Genomic DNA, 22748 nt, shown 5'->3' with positions numbered 1-22748 from the left:
CATGCACAGTGAGTTTGGCACTCTTTTTTTTCCTTTACAGCAGGCTATGTCACCTGATCTTGCTCCTGGACAGTGCGAGATCAGGCAACGTAGCAAGAAGAAGGTGACTGAAGATGGCGACGCCCGGCGCTTCCTCCACACTGGGACGAAGGAGAATTCCAGGATGGCTTGGGGCCGGATCGAGGACTTCTCCTGTGCGGTCGAGGGATCTGCCGATTAAAGGTTTGATTTTTTTAATTTTCAGTTTAGTTCCAATTTAAGAGCAAAATTACCCAGTATAACCAACCCAAAAGTGCAAAATACTTTAACCTGTAATAAAGGTAAACAGAATAGGCTCATTTGATTTTATATTTTTCCTCTTTTAACCCCCCTAGCGGTAATCCCGAGTGACTCTGGGTTGAAAAAACATGCAAAAAGCGGTAACCCCGAGTCACACTCGAGGTAACTTTGGGGGTCCTCCTTACCTCAGCCCTGCGTTCCAGCCGCAATCAAATGATGCCCCTGTGCTGCCGGGGTGCCTCTCTGTCGGGGGCGTGGCCGGGCGGTAAATTTAAAAGCAGATTACCGAGTCCCTGCCACCCCGCTGTTCGCATCTGCAGTTAGATGCAATGCACCATGCAGGATTTCTGCATAGTTCATCACATCTAACTGCAGATGCGATCACCAATAGTAAATTCCGGGGTTGCGAGCAGCTGCAGTAAATTCTGGGGGTGACGCCAGCGGGAAATCGCTGCTGGCATCACCCCCGGAATTTACTGCAGCTGCTCGCATCACTCGAGATCAGCCTCCGGTTGATGCGAGTAGCTTCGTTGGCTTCAGTGGAGTGAGCGGGGCAGGACATCCCCACCGCATCACCCCGCAAGATGTAACATCTTCCAGGTGATGCGATGGAGTAATGGATTCTGGGGGTGTTTTTTTTTTTTTTTTTTTACATTAAAAACACTACAAAACATAAAAGTAAAAAAACACATTTTAGTGCACCAAGCATCATTGCCCAGTGCCCTGATTTACAATTTGCCCAGTATTAGCCCTGACCTTGATCTGACCTTTTGATGACTTATAAATCACTTCCTGAATGTATCACTTCATCACTTTGTCATTGACTTGGATTGTTTTTGACTGATTGCTGGAAACCGCATGGCATCCAAACGGCATCTCGCCGGCCCAAACGCTGTTTTAGAGGAATTTGAAAGTAGCGATAGCGATTTGGAGTCCCCGTGGAATCGAGCGATAGTGATTCACCAGGAAATTTGTCATCGAACAGCGAAAGTGAACTAGGCAACGATTCTGAACCTGAGGTCAGTGCTGTGCGCCCATGGTGCTCCATTGACCTGGATGCGGACTACACAGCACCGCCAAGATTTCTATTCACCGGCGCACCTGGGATGAAAATTGAGCCTGAATGCGACAACCCCCTGGCATACCTGAAGTTGTTATTGACCGATGAAGTTATCGAAAAAATTGTTGCAGAGACAAACAGGTAAGCCACTCGTGTAAAAATTTTTTTATGCAAACATGTGCTGCTCTGTTTGCTAACTTTATGAAATATTTTTTAATGCAAACATATATGCTGCTTTGTGTTTGCTAACATAATACTTGCAACCTTCACAGTATAAAAGAACATATCCTAAAATACCTTTTTTATTTTGTTTTATGTAGGTACGCTGGACAACAACAAGGTGCTCCACACCTGAGGTTTGCAAGAAGCAGAAAGTGGGAACCTGTGGCCAAGGATGACATTTGGCTGTTTTTGGGCTTGGTGATCCTGCAGGGAGTTGTGGGCAAACCCATGCAGAAGTGGTACTGGTCCAAGAATAAAATGATTGCCACTCCATTCTTTGGCACAGTCGAGCCAGAATACTGCTTTTCCCTCATCATGAAGTACCTGCACTTCGCAAACTGAAGAATTTGATGAGACTACCCATCCTGCACCAAAACACCAAGAAATTTTGGTAAGTGATTGAACAAAATTTCCAGCAAACCTATGTGCCAGAAAGAGATGTCAGCATTGACGAAAGTCTAATGGCTTACAAGAGGAGGCTCAGCTGGGTGCAGTACATTGCGTCAAGGAGGGCACAATTTGGCATGAAGACCTATATGCTGTGCGAATCCTCATCTGGCTACATCTGGAATACGGTACTGTACACTGGAAAAGGGACACAGTTCAACCCCAGATACAGCCATAATGGATTGGCAACATCTTCAGTGCTATCCCTCATTGAGCCAATGCTAGGTCAGGGCTATTGTGTCATAACTGACAATTTCTACACCTCTCCTGAGCTTTACGAGTTCCTTCTGCAACACAGAACAAATGCCTATGGAAGCGTTAGGGCTAACCGGCACAACCTGCCATCATTGCTTAAAAGGGAAGCTGAAGACAGGAGAAATTGTTGCCTGGTAGAAAGGAAAGATGATGGCCCTGAGATGGCGTGACAAGAAAGATGTGTGCCTGATGAGTACTGTCCATGAAGCCTCCATCGGTTCTGGTACACACAAAATGTGGGAAAGAAGTGATGAAGCCACAGGTGGTGATTGATTACAACAACACCATAGGAGGTGTTGACAGAGCTGACCAAGCCATGATATTCTACCCAGCGATGAGGAAACAGCAAAGGAAGTTACTACAAAAAGATTTTAAGGCATCTAGTTGAGCAGTGCCTATGGAATGCCTACGTTTTGTACAAAAAAAATAGTCAGAGGCCTGTGAATCATTCAGACTTCATTTTGCAATTTTCCGAATCTATAGACAAGAACCACCAAACACCATCAGTGGCTATGAATAGACCTGGACGTCGTGCTTCCACCGTTGTCAACCTAGAACTCCTGACTGGTCGTCACTTCGTTGAATACATCCCACCAACCTAGAAAAAGCCGGCACCTACGAGGATGTGCGTGGTTTGCTGCTCAAAGACCGATGACAGAGGAAGGAAGAAACGCAAAGAAACCAGGTTCTACTGTCCTGACTGTGATGTTGGACTTTGTACAGCACCCTGCTTCAAAATCTACCACAACCGGAATGTCTACTAAAAATTTAAATATTTTTTTTTTCTAAAATCTGCATTTAACTTATTATTTATCAATAATATTGCACCCTTGTTTGGAAAATTTCAGTAAGACATTTTTGATAAAATATTTTTTTTTTGATAAATTACATTGTCTACTATTTCATTATTTTTTTTTAGATATGATTTATAATTATGTATTATATTATAATTTATGATTATAATAAATAAATATAATTATTATACCCCGGAATTAATTCTAAGAATTACAGGCCCACAATATAAACAAAAATTTCTATGCAAAAAAAAAAGATCACTTTTTGTTTTAAAAAACTGACAGAATTAGAACACTGGGGGGGAGTTAAATAAATGTTTTCAATTTAACAAATCATGAATGTGTTTTTTCACAATAATTTTTTTGCATTTTTATTGATTACTGCTTACAATGTTAGCAGTGACACAAGCAAATCAAAAGTAAAAATAATTAAAAAAAAAAAATATTTTGTTAACTGTAGTAGTATTTCTAGGTACCCCCTTCCCCCTAATTTGGTTTGAATGGTTTGCTTTAGTATACTATACTTACACATGCCATTTAATGAAAAAGTAACAGATTTTATAATAATTGTTTGATTGATGCTCCCTTGTGTATGTCATGTTTCTGTATTTTGATTATTCTGATGTTCCTGTAATTGTTTTGTTTTTTTTGCAGGTCTCAGGGGCATGTTTATTTCAAAGTCTTTTATAAAGAGACAAAAATGACCTGTTTATACAGGTAAAGTAGGTACTCAGGTTTATATTCAGATTAGTATAATTCAAGTATATACAGTATTTGTAATTGTGTGCTTTATTAGCATATATAAAAAGAGGGAGAGATGAAAAGAGCTGACACGCTTACCTTAAAATTTGTCTCCATTTCATGAAACACAGCAATTTTTCCTCTTAAAGCTGTACAAACCAAGCTAAAAAAAAAGAAAGTACACCATCTTTACTGCAAAAATGTAAAAATGATGTGCAGTTTTGTATCAGTGTAAGCAAAAAGTTCATCCCTACGTCTGTTTCAAGTTCATGAAAAATGCTCACTAAGCAAGGCTTGTAAGAAAGGCATGGACACTGCATACCAAAATATGCCTAAAAGCAAGCAGCAATTGCCAATCTACTCCTAAATTATCACAGTTACTAAGTAACGGTTAGAACAGCTATTCTCATAAATTGTAATAGATCAGCAGTGAACTGTTTGGACACAGGATAATATGGATCATTCCTCCAACCGTCATTTATAAGAGTACTTTTTGTTTCAAGAAAATATTCGGTCTATGAAAAACAAACTTCCACTCAACCAAAATCTTATTTTACCCATTTATGACTCTCCTATATCCTTCATGGAAATGTAAAGCCTTCTTGAAACAACCGTCCGGTACCCCCAAAATTACCCTGTTCATGAATAGGCCTACATTGCCAGGTAAATCCTCTGAGTGTTTTTTTAGGACACTGCTAACACCAACATTATGGCATCATTGAGCACTTTAGTGACTTCCTCAAAAAACAAATGGTTAAAATGCTTTAGAGAGTGGAACAAAGGTGTTCAGCTCCTTTGCAGAAGACCTGGCAGGATATGAGAACCTTCCTCAATCCATTTACGATTCTGGGTGCAGTAACAATTTAAAAACATTCTCTCAATTATATGTTTGCGGCTTTTCCAACTAATCACCTCTTATGCTGATCCAGAAGGTCTTTGTCTGTTATCAGGACTTTTAGATCTTTCAGATCCTGCAGAAATTCCTTATCCAAATCCATATCCATGTCTTCGGATACATCTTAAGTACAAATAAAATACTGAACGATGAATTGCTGTTTTAATACAGCACAGATTCAAATCCAAACATGTGGAGAAATTTCAAGCACCTAAGAGTTATTTAAGTGAAAAAACACAAACGTTTTCATATGGTTTTCTGCTGAAAAGGAAGCATGGAAAAACTTTATATGCTATGCTTTATATGTATGGGCAGCAAGGAGGTTTAGTGGTTAGCACTCTGGCCTTTGCAGCACTAGGTCCCAAGTTCGAATTACAGCCAGGACACTATCTGCATAAAGTTTGCTTGTACTTCCCGTGTTTGCGTGGGTTTCCTCCGGGTACTCTGGTTTCCTCCCACATTCCAAAAGCATGCAGTTATGGTAATTGGTTTCCCCCCAAAATTGCCCTTATACTGTATTAAGGACATATAACTATGGTAGGGACATTAGATTGTGAGCCCCTTTCAGGGACAGTTAGTGACATTTTTATGGGCTTTGTAAAGCGCTGAATAATATGTTGGCACTATATAAATACTGTCTAATAAAAATAATATGCTATAATAGTTACTGCATCATGTTCCTTCTTATACCGCAAATGTATGGAGTAAGGTGGATAATATAATTAACACACCTATTAACACACTAAACTTTCTTTGTTTTTTTTTTCTTCTAACACTGATGCAGAAAAATATGATATATATCCATTTCCTAATTACACACCCACTGCTCCCAGAGTCCAGTTCTGAATGATATGTTCTGCGCAGGTAGCAAAGTCTTCAAACGTCAGGTACTGAAGTTTTCGTTTCCCAGTTTCAAAACGACTGTTTGCAAAGAAAACTATTGCTGCATAATCCCTTAAAGAAGGAAAAGACATGGTCAGCAAAGCCTAAAATAGCAAATGTAGGAAACATGAATAAACATCAAAGCCCCTACTTATGCTTTTGTCAAAACCCATTTTGCCAAGAAACACTCGCTGCTAGCCCTTTTCTGAACTGTGCCACAAGAAAATCTAACTTACCTGTCTCTGAATCAGAATTTAAGCATGTTAAAGAGACACTGTCCTTTACTCGAAATGGGGGTGGGAGGTGTATGGTCATTGCCATTTTATCCTGATTGAGCAAGGTAATGCCAAGAAAGCAAAGAACTTTTCTGAGTCCACTCTCTCTAAACTCTTAACTTCACATCCATAGTCTTGTCCAGACCTACTTTTCCAGACAAACAAGCAAAATGATGTACTGAAGTGTCTGAAATGATAGTGCAGTGTCAGAGAAACACCGAGTCAATTACACTGCATCACAAAAAAAAAAAATATTGTCTGCTACTTGGTCTAATCCATGTGTCTTATCAATCAATCAATCAAGTGCACTGAATCCAAATCATGCAATTCTGTCTAGGACGTCAGGATCTTAAGTTAATTACGCGTATAGACGCGATTAACTGCATTCTCTCATTCCGCAGTTACTATGTAATCTCTATACATAACTAACTTTTGTCTCATACAAAAACGTAGGTGCAACAACATATACAGTTACACATAATTCACCTGAGTCCTTGTTCAACACACATGTACACTTCAGAAGTGTTTCAGGCACTTGCTTTTGCGTTTGTGGCTCTCCGCTGTCTCCTGTTGCAGAAACCAGCAGTAGTCACCCATCATGTTGGTGTTGCACCAGCCTAGATATCTTGTTTTCATAACAGAAATCTCCTGGTGGAACCTCTCCCCTTCTTCATCACTCACATCACCCAAATCTTGTTGGAAGAAGTCCAGATCACAATGTAAGAAGGTAGTTTTAAGTGACATTCGGCAGCCAAGTTGATTGGTATGTTGTTCACAAGTTCAGCATGGTTTTCAGCTCGCTGTTGTCCAGAAAGTTTTGTGCAACTAGCACAAATGAAACCCAAGCAGCAAGTTCACGTGGGTTGAGTTTGTCTCTGAATGTGGCATCAGGCATCAAATTGCGGATTTGGGGACCAACAAAAATGCCTGCTTTCAGTTTAGCATGTTATAGCTGTTCCAAACTTGTCCTTCAGATACTAAAAATTCATAAGATCACGATACATTGCAACAACAACGTTTTTTTATTAATCCAGGTTTAATCCCCCTAGCGTTCTAATTCTCTCTGTATTTCCATGCAAAAAGCATTCCATTTTTTTACATTGAAATTCATTTTACATTGTAGGCTATAATTTACCTAAATATGTCCAATATTTAATACATTTATTAATAAACTTTAAATTAAAAAACAAAAATCTGTTTAAAAAAATATATAACTGTACAGTAGCATTATATATAATATATATATATATATATATATATATATATATATATATATATATATATATATATATATATTATGGAGATTTCTTTCTATTAGACTCAATACAGCTATTTTGTATTGAATCCAATACAAACTTATATGAATTTCCTGCTGATACTCCCGCCTGCACCAATGTCACCGAAAAAACCGAGATCGTCTCTGCTGTCGCCGGCTGGAGATCGAGGAGGAAGGATGTGTCCCCAGGACCTGTGGGTACCAGCATAACACTGAGGGATGCTGACAGAGCAAGGTAAATTGTTTTTTTTTTGAAGTTTAAAGTGACCCCGAGTGTGACTCGGGATTGCCGCTAGGGGAGCTAATATGAAGTAGCCGAAGGTAAACTTTCTGTGGCTCAATTATTGATTTATGCTTCACGTTGTATTGTTCAGGTCTGGGTGGCCATTTTTTCACTTTGTAAAAAATGCTGTCATCACGACTGTTCCACAGGCACAGAAAGCACATATACTTTGTATATCCCAATAGCAGGACAAGAAGGAGTGCCACCACCTTCAGGTCACTACAAATTCCCTCGGCATGAGCAAGAAGAACAGAAGTTTTTTCGTTACCCTAATGCAGCAATACAGCTTTTAAACTTGCTTTGCCCGAGTCTTTGAACAATCTTCACTTCTCTGGTATTGTATTTGCAACCTAACTATCATCAGACCACCAGTCAGTACAGAAGCAAATGTTGTTTTCCAGCTTGTAATAACTGCGAACTTTGTGTGACGATCACAAAAGTGTGAAATTGTTGTTCCTTTTTGTAGCAAATTCCACTACTTTAATCTGAAGGCTAACAGTTCAGACTTCTCTATTGACAAAGACAGGTCCATTACTAGATCATCTAAATCTGACTGGCTTATAAAACGTGGCTTACCCTCTTCAAACTGGGGTTCAAAACATTCATTACCATCCATTACATTCATTACCATCAAAATCATCAAAATCATCCCCATTCCTCATCCGACATGTCACGGTCAGTAACAGATGTAGGAGGGAATGGCACTGGATTATCTGCAACATGTGGCACTGGGTTCAGAGCAGATTCACAATCAGGATAGACAATTTTTGTCTTCTTCGAAAACCCAGCAACTTTACTCATACACAAGAAGCAGTCCAAATGATGGTCTTTTGGCTCACGCCAAACCATAGGCACAGCAACAGGCGTTTTATTCCTTTTCCAATTCAACCATTGTGTTAGGCCAATGTAACACACCTGTCAGCAGATATGAGGTGACCAGCTTTTATCCTGATCTCCAATTTCACATTCAAAGTAATACTTGTAAGCAAATCTCACCCTCTTGGTTAGGTTCTTGTTGATCACACAGGATATATTTGCCACAAATGTAGCAAAAATTGTCTGGTTTATTAACACAGCTGTGCCTACTCATCTTTAGCTCAAAACAGACTCACTATGCCCTAGCTGTACTATCCAATAAGATGGTTTCGCACTAGAGACAAGCCCTTGGTCCATCTCGCCTTACATACCTATTTCTGACTTCAGTTCACTGACTTGCCAAGACATGCCCAGCCGCTGCTGGAACATGCATACCACCAGGAGACGTGATTCAGCTGACACGGCAGCAGACATAGTGGTAGCTGCAACTGTTATAATGTTCCCGAATAAAAATACATTACCCAATTACCGACCATTTGAAAAGCTTTAGCAAGCCTATAACTTAAAATATATACATAATAGGCAAATTCAGAACTCGATATCATGTAAATCACATGTGTTATTCCCAGTAGCAAAATTGTTGTTGTGCAATGTTATTGACCTTGAAGGACGCTATTATTATACCCCAGGTTAAATTGGGGACGAGGGAGATGGTATTGTGCAACATCTATGCCCCCCATTCATTCCAACTTACCTTCATTGATCATGTCCTCATACAAACGGTGGCATTAGCTCATACATATCTGTTGGTCGCAGGTGATTTTATTCTCATCCACACCCCATCTTTGGATTGGGTGTCCATGGACCCCACAGCCAGCCCACCACCTACATAATGTATGTCTACAACATTTTGCAAGCTAATGCATAAATTTTGCCTACTTGATGCATGGCGTGCAGCTCACCCCATGGTCAGACAGTATACTTTTTTCCCCCAGTGCACAAAACACATACCAGAATTGAATATTTTTTTTGTAAACACCCTGATGCTCAGAGCTACATATTACACAGATTTAGTTGGTGTTCTGCCCCGGTTCTACTAATGGCAGATTGTGAATCCACTTGCAGTAAAATATGTCATTGGCGTCTCAATGACTATCTGTTGAAGTTCGCTCCCCCTAAGCAGGCTATCCAAAATATGCTAGACAACTATTTTAAAGAAAACTAACACTCTGTAACACAATTCTCTACCCTTTGGGAGGCCCATAAGGCGGTAATTAGAGGCCATTGCAACTCAAAATCTACCAAACTTAAAAAAGATAAGCTGCTCCAAGGAGCAAACACTACAGGTTCCTTACATAAAAAGGAACAATTACTATATGCAACTCCCATGGTAACACTTCTTAAACGGGTCACAGACCTCCGCCACCAACTAACACAGTTGGACAAAATGGAAAGGTCGCTTTTTTTTCGGCAAACAATTTATAACAAAAGGGAATAAGTCAGACACTCTACTAACACAGCAGGTTAGGTAAAAAACTTTTAGATCCTCACTTCTGTCCCTGCATGTTACTTCTGGTGGAGTTCAATATGATCCAGAAGTTATAGCTGGAATTTTTGGCAGTTATTACTCTGAGCTATGTTCTGCTGTTCATAACTCACAACAAGGGGATTTACACTACCTACATTCACGCATTTTTACATACCTCTCTAAATGCTCCCTCCCAGCCTTGAAGAAGTCTGAGGCAGATTGCTCTTAAACCCCCCACCCCCCCAATGGTATTCCAGAGTGTGACTTGGGGTGGATTTTACTTGCAAAAAGCGGTAATCCCGAGTAACACGGGGTAGGAAAAAAAAAAAAAAAAAAACCTGTTCCTCGCGATCCAGCGGCATCCTGAGCGATCACCAGCTGGCTACTGCATCACTTCTTCCGGGTTAGGCGTGAATCGTTGGTACGTTAGGGGAGTGTGGCCGGGCAGGAAATTAAAAAGCAGATTACAATGCAATCTGCTTTTAAATGCTTGAATACTGTGAAATATAACACATACTAAATAATAAATGTAAAAGAACATCTAGTAGTGCATAAATCATCATTGTCCAGTGCCCTGATTTACATTTTGTCTACTATTAGCCCTGACCTTGATCTCACTTTTGTTGAACTTTTCCTGACCCTTTCAGATTGTATCATTTGAAAACTTTGTCTTTGACCTTGAACGTTCCTGACTGCTTACCGGAGACTTGGCCACATCCATGGCATCCAAAAGGCATCTTGACAGCCAAGAGCTGTTTTTGAGGAAACAACAAAGGAAGTGCTACAAAAATATTTTCAGACATCTTGTTGAGCAATGCTTGTGGAATTCTCTACAAGCAAAAGAGTGACTGGCCTGTGCGTCATTCTGACTTTATTTGGAATGTTTCCGAAACCATTGTCAAGAACCACCAAACACCATCAATTTCCATGAATAGACCAGGACGTTGTGCTGTTGTCATTGTCAATCTAGAAAGCCTGACTGGTCGTCACTTTACAGAGTACATCCCACCAACCCAGAGAAAGGCAGCACCTACAAGGATGTGCGCTGTTTGCTGTTTAAAGGGTAATGACAGTGAAAGGAAGATCTGCAAGGAAACCAGGTTCTACTGTCCTGATTGTGATGTTGGACGTTGAGCAGCACCCTGCTTCAAATTTACCATACCCAGGATGTCTACTAGACATTTAATTTTTTTACCCCAAAATCTACATTTAAATTTAAATTATTATTTATCAATAATATTGCAAATTTCAGTGTTTTTGATTTGATAAAATGTTTAAATTACACTGATTGTTGTTATATTATTTCATTATTTTTTATATTATTTATAATTATTTATTATATTATAATTTATGATTAGAATATAATAAATATAATTATCATACTGGGGAGTTATTTCTAAGAATTACAGGCCCACAATATAAAACAACAAATTTCCCCAAAAATTGTAATGCTTTTTGCATCGAAATACGAGGGGGTGCTCAGAAGTTCCTGGCTTTGCCCCCTTCCAGATGAAATAGAAAAATAAGTGTGGGGGAATATGACAGCCTAATATCTTAGTATGTAACTGTGCAAATATCAGGTGTTTGCGATTCTTAAAACTTTTTTTCCCGTTTAGTGAGAAGCTGTGATGGCAGAGACACAAGCAAGTTTCACGTCGTTGGAGTTACGGACCGTCATGAAGTTTTTGTTTCTCCAGGGAAAGTCAGCAAACAACATTCACACTGGGGGAGAAGTGTCCTTCCTACAGCACTGTCAAAACCTGGATCACTCATTTCAAGACTGGACATTTCTCCGTTGAAGATGAGCCCCGCAGTGGGCGCCCCCCCATTCTCAACTGACCTGGCAACCTGCGATGCTGTCTCTGAGCTCAGTGCTCAACCCAGAAATTTTTTTAAGCTGGGTGGGAAGAAATTGTAGGTGGGTGGCAGCCCCTGTATTGTGACCAAACTCTTTGGTTACCACCCAAAAACAGCCAGGTGGGTGCTGAAAAGTGGCGGGTGGTGCACCCAGCTAAAAGGGCCTGGGGAGAACCCTGGAGCTGATTATTGAGGACTGGTGAATATGTGCAAAAAAGATAGTCCAGATACTTGACATTTTACGGGAGCGTGTTGGGTTTATCACCACTATCCTAGACATGCACAAGCTTTCAGCTAAGTGGGTGCCGAAATGTTTGAACAGTGATCAGGAACGAGTTGAAGCATCCAAAGCTGTTTTGGCCCATTTTGAAGCTGCACAGGACTTTTTGGCTAGATTAGTGACCGAGGATGAAAGCTGGCTCCACATCTATGATCCTGAAACCAAGGAACAGTCAAAGGAATGGCGCCACAGCGGGTCCCCGCGGCCGAAGTAGTTCCAAACCCAGAAATCGGCCAAAAAAAGTCATGGTGTTTGTTTTCTGGGACAAAGACGGTATTCTGTTGGTGGACTACCTACCTCAGGGCTCTAGTATCACCAGACAGTATTATGCTAACCTCTTTGACCCGCTGAAAGAGGTAATTAAGACGAAACGCAGTGGAAAGTTGACCAAAGGGATCCTTTTTTTGCAGGACAATGCACCTCTGCACACGTCCAACGTTGTGGCTGTCAAATTGAACATCCTGGGTTTCCAATTGGTCCACCATCCCCCCTTCTCACCTGACCTGGCCCCTTCGAACTATTATCTGTTCCCGAATTTGAAGAAACACCTGAAGGGGCAACGTTTTGAGGACATTTCTGACGTCAAAGATGCTGTTGAGAGCTGGTTTGTGGCCCAACCAAAGGACTTTTATTTGAACAGTCTAGAAAAGCTGCAACTACATTGTACCAAGGGGGGAATAAGTTGAATAAATGTGTTTCAAACTTCTGGCTCTCTTCTGGGCAAAGCCATGAACTTCTCAGCACCCCCTCGTAATTAGAACGCTAGAAATAAATATCTGGGGAGGAGATCTCAGCCACTATTAGATTGTAAGCTCTTCGGGGCAAGCTCCTCCCCTTCTGTGTCACTGTCTGTATTCGTCTGTCATTTGTAACCCCTATTGAATGTACAGCACTGCGTAATATGTTGGCGCTAAATAAATCGAGATTAATAATATTAATAATAATAATATTATTAAGGAGTTACCTTATAATAAAGCCCCAGTGCCTGATGGCTTTTCATACTCCTATTACAAGACGTATGGCCTCACATTGGTCCCCCATATGACGACCTTGTTCAACAATCCCAAACCCCATGCTCCATTCCTATATTTCTGTTTTCCCCAAATTGGGCAAAGACCCACAAAACCCCGCCAGTTACCGACCCGTTACAGTTTCAGTTAATATCTAGCTAATATAATTACTAAAGACCAGGTCGGTTTTTAGTCAGCTCGCCAGGCAACACAAGACCTGCCATAGATATTATAGACATATTGAATAAGATAGAAACTGGTGCTGTGGTTTTGAGTTTGGATGCCGAAAGGCATTTGACCTTCTTAGTTGCTGGGTATGACGGAGAATCTACAAAAGGTGGGGATCGAGGGCCCTTTTTTGAAAGCAATATCTGCTCTATATTCTAAGCCCACAGAGGAGGTTAAGCTCACCCATTATAAATCCCCTTCCTTTACTATTCGTGATGGCACGAGCCGGGGCTGCCCCCTTTCCCCTCTCATATTTGTGCTCTGCATAGAGCGTCTAGCAGCAACCATACGCAATCATTCTAATATTTAAGGGGTTCCCATTAGGATTAAACGTTTCACAATAGCACTGTACGCAGATCACATCCTTTTAACTCTCACCAACCCCCAAGGTGTTGAACGAGTATGGCACCCTCCCTTGGTTATAAAATCAACTCTTCTAAAACAGAAGCCCTCCTGGTCAATATACCCAAGGACCTGTCACAACATCTTCACTGACAGTACCCCTAAGCACTGGAAAATTGAATCCATTAAATATTTGGGCATACACTTGACCCCAACATATAGTACTCTGTATAAGCACAAATAAATACCCTTTCGTAGGGAGACCACAGGATTGCTCACAAAATGGAAGTCCTTAACAATCTCCTTTTTTGGGCAAATGGCTCTGATTAGGATGTCTATTGAAATTCTTTTACCCATTCTTCACTCTACCAGTAACAGTTCCTCAAAAAACAATTAAGGGATTGCAGGCAACCATTTTAGATTTTATTTGGAAATCTAAAAAACAGACTCCTGAGAAGTGTGCTATGCTCATTGTGTAGTAAGGGGGACATGGAGTCCTAGACTTTGCTAAGTATTACTACGTTTTACAACTCAGACTTTTAGCATCCTGGTCGTTCTTGCAATCCTTTAACGGGTGGACAGAAACAATGGATGGCTCCTATCCATCCTAACTCCATGTTGTGGAGCTCCTCTGCTCGGGTCCCTGAAACCACACTGTTAGCTCCTATGCATTTCATTAGGTGTATCTGGCTACATTGCAAGTCTAGATTTATTTTGATGTCTAGTCCCAACTTGCTTACATCTTTTTTTTTTTTTTATATACACACACATTCTAGATAGTTCTACATGCCACTTGGCATGTCCTTGGCTTCACCATCACCACTTCCACTATAGGCAAATCTTCAATCCCTGCACACGCAAACTTGTGACATTCCAGGAGATCCAACATAAATATGTGGGCATTAACCCCCCTAGCTGTAATCCCGAGTGTGACTCGGGGTGGAATTCACTTGCAAAAAGCAGTAATCCTGAGTCACACTCATCTAATGATCCCGCTGTGATGCTGGGACGTTTCTGAAATAGGGGGCGTGGCTGGGTGGGAAATTTAAAAGCAGATTACCGAGTAATCAGCTTTTTAATACCACCCAGGGTCCCGGCCATGCCGCTGCTCGCATCAGCAGTTAGATGCGGAGCACAATGCAGGACTTCTGCATTGTGCATCACATCTAACTGCTGATGCGAGCAGCAATAGTAAATTCTGGGGGTGGTGCCAGCAGGAAATGACCACTGGCACCAGCCCCGCAATTTACTATTGCTGCTCGCATCCCCCGGTTTGCGAAATAGACAAAAACCCTTGCAGAGTTGTCTCTAGCTTCTCTCCCTGGGACAAATCCCAACTGATCCCGATGAACCCATAAAGGAATAAGTGTCTGAATTCTCTTAGCTAATACTTTTGCAAACAACTTCACATCCACATTAAACAAGGAAATAGGATGGTAGCTAAAACAAACTGTGGGGTCCTTCCCAAGTTTAGGTATGACTGTAATATGGGCCCTCAACGTATCTTCACACATAGCATCCTTCTGGGATATTTCATTAATAAAATCTACATAGATGGAGAAGAAGTATATCTTTATATTGACAAATTTGAATGTACAACAAGTTTGAAGATGTACAACTCTTTGCTAGAAGACTGGTTTTGAAATTATGTTTGACAAATCACAAAACGAAACAGAATTTTCTATAACGCCTCAATACAGCTCTTTTGACATTATGGATTTCAAGAACTTGAAGACTTTACATGAACTAATGGAGGAAAACACCCCATAATTTCAGGAATTGGATCAATGGCCTTAAACGCAAGTGAAATAGTACCCTGTTTCCCCGATTATAAGGCACTCTCAATGCCCTGGGCCTTATTTTCAGGGGATGTCTTATTTTTCCATGAAGAAGACTACAGTACACATTTATTGTTGAAAGTCACTCATGATCACTCATGTTTTATAAACGGGTGAGTGTCTTATTTTAATTATTTTTTTAAAAATCAGGGGTGGCTTACTTAATGGGGATGTCCTAAAATCGGGGAAACACGGTAGATGCCTACTTGAGACCCTTAGTAATGAACTTAAAGATACTTTGGAACTCCTTGGGTTTACATCGAGAATTAAACCACCGCACAAGGCCCTCCTCGTCACCATTGACGTGGAGGCACTCTACTCCAGCATTCCACACTGGCCTAACAATATTACAGAAAGAATTCCATCGCAATTTCCAATCAAACCAAGCATTCAAAACCCTCTTTGGATCCCTTTTACAATATGTATTAACGAGAAACATCTTCCAACCAACATTTTCTACAAGTCTGAGGCGTTGCTATGGGCACAATATGTGCCCCAACATATGCAAATCTTTTTCTGGGAAATTGGGAAGCAAACCTCTTCACCAACCCCAATCTTTTCAAATACAAGAAATTTATATACCCCGTTTCCCCTATAATAGGGCACGGTCCTATATTTTTTGAAATGCCAAAATATGCCGTAGGTCTTATTTTCAGGGGGATGTCTTATTTTTCCATGAAGACTACAGTACACATTTATTGTTGAAAGTCACTCATGTGCCATTGATTGTCCCCTTCTGATCACTCTGTGCCATTTGGGGATGCCTTATCATCGGGGAAACACGGTATTGCTGGAAGAGATATCTTCATCATCTGGACAGGCACAGAGATATCACTCAAGGAATTTTCTTTCAGAAATGTATTATAATGATTACAATATTTCCTTCACAATGTACTACCATAAGCAAGAAGTACCATTCATAGACACAATGATAAGGAAAACAGAAGCAGGGGCAATCAATACAACACTGTATAGGAAACGGACAGCAGGAAATACAATCTTGCATGCCTCCATTGCGCATCCACCTAATTAGACACAAGTAAGGGCGGAAGCCACTACATCCCATAACCCGGGATACACAACAATAGTAAGGGCGGAAGCACTAAAACAGGAAACACACAAAGAATCAGAGCGGAACTAGGGACACACACACACAGTCAGGGCAGAAGCACTCTTACGTCACACAGATGGGTTAACTCATTTAAGCACGAGCAGCAGACAGCACTTTTCCTGCAGCTCACCCACATATCACAACTAAAATAGTGAGTATTTTCTCTGAACTACCACTCAAACATCCTTATTACAAAACCACAAACTTACTAATGCAAAAAACTTGTTCCTGTCCTAGCGCCATACCAGAAGACAACACTTTATTTTCCCTGCTGGATCACTGTCATTTACTTCTACTAAGGTAGAGGCTCTATCTTATAATAATTATTCCTTATTCACAAAATAGCCATTTCTTGATCACAAACTTTTTATCCCCTTTAATAAAAAGACAGACAGAGATGTCAATCATTGTGCATATGAAAGCCCTGGAATCAACATTACAAGCTTTTATCACACCGCTCCACTCAGACATCTGGAAACACCAGCAGGTAACGCTATTTTGGCACCATCCTGTGGCCTAACTTATAATTACATTACAACATCCTAAATATATATAATTTATCTAGAAGTCACATTAGCAGGAAACACCAGTAGGTAACGCCATTTTGGCGCCATCTTGTGGCTGAACTTGATAATAACATCATAACATCCTCATGATATATTTTATATCTAGAAGTAACACCAAAAATTATATTTAGTAAATCTATGTCCTACTAATACTTGCTACATAATCTTTATTAACACTATCTTTTTTTAAGTTACAGTACCCCTACTAGCTAGCTATATAATACATAAGCAAAACCACACTATAAATATCACACACTTTTATTCCTAATAAAATAGTCATTCATACTTACCCATGTTTTGCATTCTACTTTCTCCAAACCACAGTACGTCCAAATTGATATCGGTCTCACTATCAAATCACTTACAAGTAGCAATTCTGTATCATAAGGCTCTTAATGCGGTAAAAAGCCCCAGCACCAAAAATAAGAAAGTCGTTTGTTTTTTTTTTTTCCCCATTTATTGATTCATTGTAAACATCAGTCTAACGTTCAGTCAATGCATACATATGGATTGGTAATACTGTATATTGTTATAAATTCTAAAGTCTCCCCCTACCACTGAGGAAGCTCGGTTCGGGCGAAATGCGTCGGTATACTAAACTATATTGCTATTTTTTGCGAAACTAGTGGTTATATGTTAGCCTAGGATTCATTTATAGAGACAAAGCTCCTAACCTTTTAAATTATGTTGTTGGAACAATAAAAATTTTGTGTTTTTAAATTTAACTCTGGTTGCCCTTTGAAAGCCTGGCATCCCTCCCTCCTCATCTCCTCCTTCTCCCACAGATACACGATATGTAATCACAGGCTCGGCAAATAGGAGTCCACTCCTCTTTGATAATCCATTGGGGCTTTTCTTTCGGGTGGAACAAACAAACTACTATATCTTTAAATTGTTTACAGTATTTCAGCAAAAAGCCATCAGGTCCTGGCGTCTTACCAGCCGGAGATGAACTGATAGCTACTCTCAATTCATTTTCATATCACCTTCTAGATCAAGCAATTTTTCTGGGGTTATTTTAGTTAACTTCACTTTTTTTAAGATGCATTACTATCTTCTCTTTCCTAGTGGCCAATGTTTCTGGGGACTCCTCTTTCCGCACCTGATAAAGCTCCTGATAGTATTCCCTGAACACAGAGGCTATTTCCCTCGGTTTATGGACCAATTCATCATTTTTACTTTTAATCTTGGATATGAAGGTCCTAGCTTTCTCCTTCCTCAGAGCATTTGCTAAATATCTACCTGACTTATCCTATCCCCCATTTCATAAAATCTCTTAGCAACTTTAGAAATAGCATACTTAGCCTTTACATCTAATATTTGCTTTAACTGTGTTCGTAACTGTGTCAACTGCATGGCCTGTGTCTTCCACTGTGACCGTTTATGTACTTCTTCCAGCTTTGCAATCTGATCTAACAGTTCCTTTACTCTGTGATTATTTTCTTTTTTCTTACGAGCCCCATGTGCAATGAGTTTACCCCTCATAGTTCTCCCCAGCCCGTTTGGGGGGCGGGCCGCCCACCTGCTGTGAATATTTCGCCCGGCACATTTTCAGCAGCTCTGAACAGACACCGGAGAAACATCGTGCAAACAATGCCTCCGCCAAGTGGGTGTGTGTAATGACGTCATCAGAGCAGTGTGTGTGTGTATATATATGTGTATATAAAAAGCTGCATGACACATTCCTCAGCCTTATAGCTCTGTGTATAAACCTTCATATCCCCTAAACTGTATGTCATAATGACTTGTAATTTTCAGGGTGCACAGGGAACACTTATGGTTACCTCATATTTCATGATATGGGGATCAGAATTGTAAGATCTTGTGAAAATACAACATTGGGGTTGCAGTATTTAAAGTGTGCCTGGAAGTCCTAAATCAAAAATGCAAACTGGAGACCCCCGGGGCCACTTACATAGAAAGGAGCATTGGGGAAGGGCCCCTAAATGTATACTTATCTCCCGGGGGTCCTTAATTTGCATTTTCCATTTTGGGCTCCTAGGTGCACTTTCTTACAAAACAGCAAACCAAATCTTCCAATTTCCACAAGTTTTTAAACTCATGATCCCCATAATTTGAAATTCTTGAAATTAAAAAAATAAATGTTGGTTATCAGTAGCTACGAGAGTCCTATGTACCCTAAAAATTTTAGGTAATTACAACCAACAATTTTGGAGATCTAAAGAAATGAACGCAATGAGTGGTTAGGCTGCAGAACATGACAAGCAGACTAAACACACAGCGATCATACTGCGGGTGGATAAATTTCACAGGAAGTTTTTGTCCTACCCTGTCTGTTGTCTGTCTTACCCCCATCTGAGATCACATGCATGATGCTCTTTGTGTTACCTAGGTATAGCGCTGGGAGGTGATATCGAAAGTTAGGCTGAATTCACATTGGCAGTAAGGTTGCATTTGCTGCGTTTACCCCTCACATTCCTCTCGCCAGGAACCAATGCTGCTTAAAAAACTGCTAGGCCTGAAAAGCCCAGCACTTACTGCCTGTTACCAATCCCAGGTGCCTAGCAGTTATCACCGGTTACCAATCCCAGATGCCCAGCAGTTATCACCGGTTACCAATCCCAGATGCCCAGCAGTTATCACAGGTTACCAATCCCAGGTGCCCAGCAGTTATCACAGGTTACCAATCCCAGGTGCCCAGCAGTTATCACAGGTTACCAATCCCAGGTGCCCAGCAGTTGCCAAGAAGTAGTCACTCAGGAGGGGGATTTTTGTACTGCCAATGTGAACTAAGCATAATTTGTTAAGCCACATTGATCACAATATTACCTTACTACAAGGTAGTACACTATTAAAACATGGAACTCTAGGGAGTTGGATTAAAATACACAGCACTGGACTGTTGGGTATAATAGAAAAAAAAAAAATGGAAAAAAATTGTCCAAGCCAGGCATTAGAAAGTTGGAACAAAGTATAGGGGGCAGATAGAACACTGACACAATAGCAGGGATTACTGGATACCTATGGAATAAATAACTAGGAGCTCCAAATTTGCAGTGTTTAGCCACGCCCACTTTTTTTTTATCACCCAGCTCAAAAAAATTTCTGGGGAGAACACTTCCCCTAATAGTGGTCTTATGTGCTTCCCATATATAGGCTGGGGCAGATTGATCTGTGACATTTTCTCTAAAAAAAATTACCCAATTCTTTAGAAATATTTGTATATCATTTTCTCTCAGTAAAGCTTCATTAAGGTGCCACCTATACACTGGAGTTGCTGGAGACCCCAAACTTTTTCCTGCTGCATGATCTGAGATTGTACGTGAACAAATTTCTGCGTTTATCCAAATGGAAATGCTCTAGAAAAATCTTACGTAAATACGCATCATGTACAGGGGGGAAAAAAATTATAATCTTTTACAGTCTTTACACATCTTTCAGTTGCATATCAAATAACAATTTCTTTAGTTTCCATATTTGTTTAAATGGAAGGCTCGATTTACCTGATGAGGCATCAAGGAGTGGCTCTAACACCATATTAAAATCTCCTGCCAGAAACTTCCAGTTCTGGTGCCCAATGCGTTAAACAGTGGTGACAAGCATGTCTGGCTTCATCACCTTAAAGTACCAGCCAGACTTCACCCCGCGCTTCCGCGACTGACTCACCACACAGAGGAACGGAGGGAGTGCGAATGGATAGAGTGGTCTCTGCTCTCCAGCAGCCTAAACAGATATCATAGAAGCAGTCAGCCAGAAAGGCTGCTGCATCCAAGATGGCCGACGACTCAGCAGAACTGAGGAGGAGCTTTTCACCACTCGCACCCAGCAACAGCGCATGAATGAGCAGTGCTAATTTATGTGTGACAAGCTAGTGGATATGGAGAACAGATCTAGGCGCAACAACCTCAGAATAATTGTAATTCCCAAGACCTATAATGTGGCAGAGCTACATAAATTCTGCTTGTGTGCTGCCTAAGGCCCTTGGGATCAAAAAAATAGAATTTTGAGATCATTCAGGGGGCAAGACCACTTTACTATAGAAGGCAACAAAATCTTGCTTTTTTCTGACTATTCATTGGAAACTTCAAAACAGCACAAAGCTTTTACACCGATATGTAAGCAGTTGATTGCTCAAAATGTTAGATTTGCATTACTTTACCCTGTGGTGCTTAAAGTATTCACACAGGATCGTGGAATCCATGTGTTCAAAAATCCTCAAGAAGCATCAGTTTTTGTAAAATCATTTTTGTCCTCACTGCCTACCCCTAGATAGACCTCATTGTCTCCCAGTCATGTATCAGATCGCTCTCCACCTCGATCTCCAGCACGGCTGTGATAATATTATTTCTATTACTTCAGATGTGCAGCATATATTTTTGATCCTGACAAGCATTCCTGGGGGATTATGGTCAATTAATAGTACGAGCTATTTGAAGCCATTTTCCAAATGCCCACAAGATGGAGCCGGTTACATCACGAAAGTTGTTGCTTTACTATACCACTTCTCAGGGAGGTTGAATTCCCTTTTGCACGGTTACTCAGCTGGGATGGCCGTGTAAAAAACTTTTTTTTTGGAAGTTTTAATTGCTCTGCTACATTTTTGTGCTCACATACCTCCATAACATTGTATAGTTACATGGAATGTTAGAGGCCTGAGATCTCCTGCTAAGCACACAAAAAGTTCTCCGTGATCTGAAAAAGTTTCGAGTCGATGTAGCAATACTTCAAGAGACACACCTGTCATCCTAGTTCTTTCTTCTGCTACGCAAGAGTTGGGTGGGCGAAGTGTGGGGAGCATCATCGCAAGGTAGATGAGCTGGAGTAAATATTTTACTCAATAAAAAATTTCAATACATGGCAATGTCTAAGACATGTGACCCCTCTGATGGACATTGGGCTTCCATCTCACTTCAATTTGCAGCCGGATCGCTTACATTAATGACTGTATATGGCCCCAATCAAGATAATCAATTGTTTTATGATTCTTTATTGAATACACTGCAGTCTTTGCCACATACATCGTTAGTAGTTGCGGGAGACTTCAACGCAGTAACCAATACTGCAGAGGACTGACGACCACCTCCTTTATGACGAGGGGTCACTCAATCCAATGATAAATCTTTTCACTCATTTATATCAGCGGCTGGCTTAGTAGATGCCTGGAGGCACTTACACCCACTAGAGCGCGAGTTTACCCACGTGCTAGCAGTTCACGCCACAATGTCAAGATTGGACCCTGTACTTGTTTCAGAGGATATGGTTCTTAAAAGTAAATACAGCTGATATTCACCCCATAGTGATCGCAGACCATGCTCCAGTCACAGTAGACCTCACGGACAACCTCTTAAACAAAATCTATTTTGTTTTAGACAAAAAACTATTTTGGAAAAATTCCAACAGCAATTGAGGCACTGGTGAATGGACTTTGACTATCACCATGGCCAACACAGATCCAACTAGCAACTATATTGGGACAAAGCAGTTCTCAGAGGTAATATTATAGCTTAAAGCTTATGTGGCCACTACCAAAAGGAATATACTACATAAATACACTGAGGCTTGTAGACCAGAAAGGCCTACCTGCAATTAAAGGCTTCTCTTTTACCAGCAGACAAAGAAACCTGGCTCCAGGCCAAACGAGCATGTGATCTCTAGATTAGCAAGTATGACTCCACTCTTAGAGCCTAACAGTCAGCTGAATTTTTTTCGCTATGGTAACAAATCTGGCAGATTACTGGCAAATCTCGAGTAGTGGCCGTCAAGAGATTCACAACGAGTATTGCATGACTCTCCATGCGATAT

General features: G+C 40.6%; 1 protein-coding gene and 1 long non-coding RNA gene across 3 annotated transcripts in view; both read right to left on the bottom strand.

Annotated features, from left to right (window-relative positions):
- LOC140337598 (uncharacterized) overlaps positions 1–22748 on the bottom strand; it is a 402692-nt gene that overhangs the window by 274979 nt on the left and 104965 nt on the right. The window lies entirely within an intron of this gene.
- The window catches only part of FIBP (FGF1 intracellular binding protein), a 45399-nt gene that overhangs the window by 5644 nt on the left and 17007 nt on the right, over positions 1–22748 (bottom strand). For both annotated transcript variants that reach the window (XM_072421309.1, XM_072421308.1), the window contains exons 6-8: positions 5514–5647; positions 4711–4816; positions 3898–3961 (exon numbers count right to left, since the gene is read on the bottom strand). In XM_072421309.1, the coding sequence (XP_072277410.1) occupies positions 3898–3961; positions 4711–4816; positions 5514–5647 (304 nt within the window). The remainder of the gene's footprint in view (positions 1–3897; positions 3962–4710; positions 4817–5513; positions 5648–22748) is intronic.

Source organism: Pyxicephalus adspersus, chromosome 9 (genome assembly GCF_032062135.1).
Source record: "Pyxicephalus adspersus chromosome 9, UCB_Pads_2.0, whole genome shotgun sequence".
NCBI classification, from domain to species: Eukaryota; Metazoa; Chordata; class Amphibia; order Anura; family Pyxicephalidae; genus Pyxicephalus; species Pyxicephalus adspersus.
The sequence above is the reverse complement of the archived record's forward strand: the minus strand, read 5'-3'. Positions and strand labels throughout refer to the sequence as shown.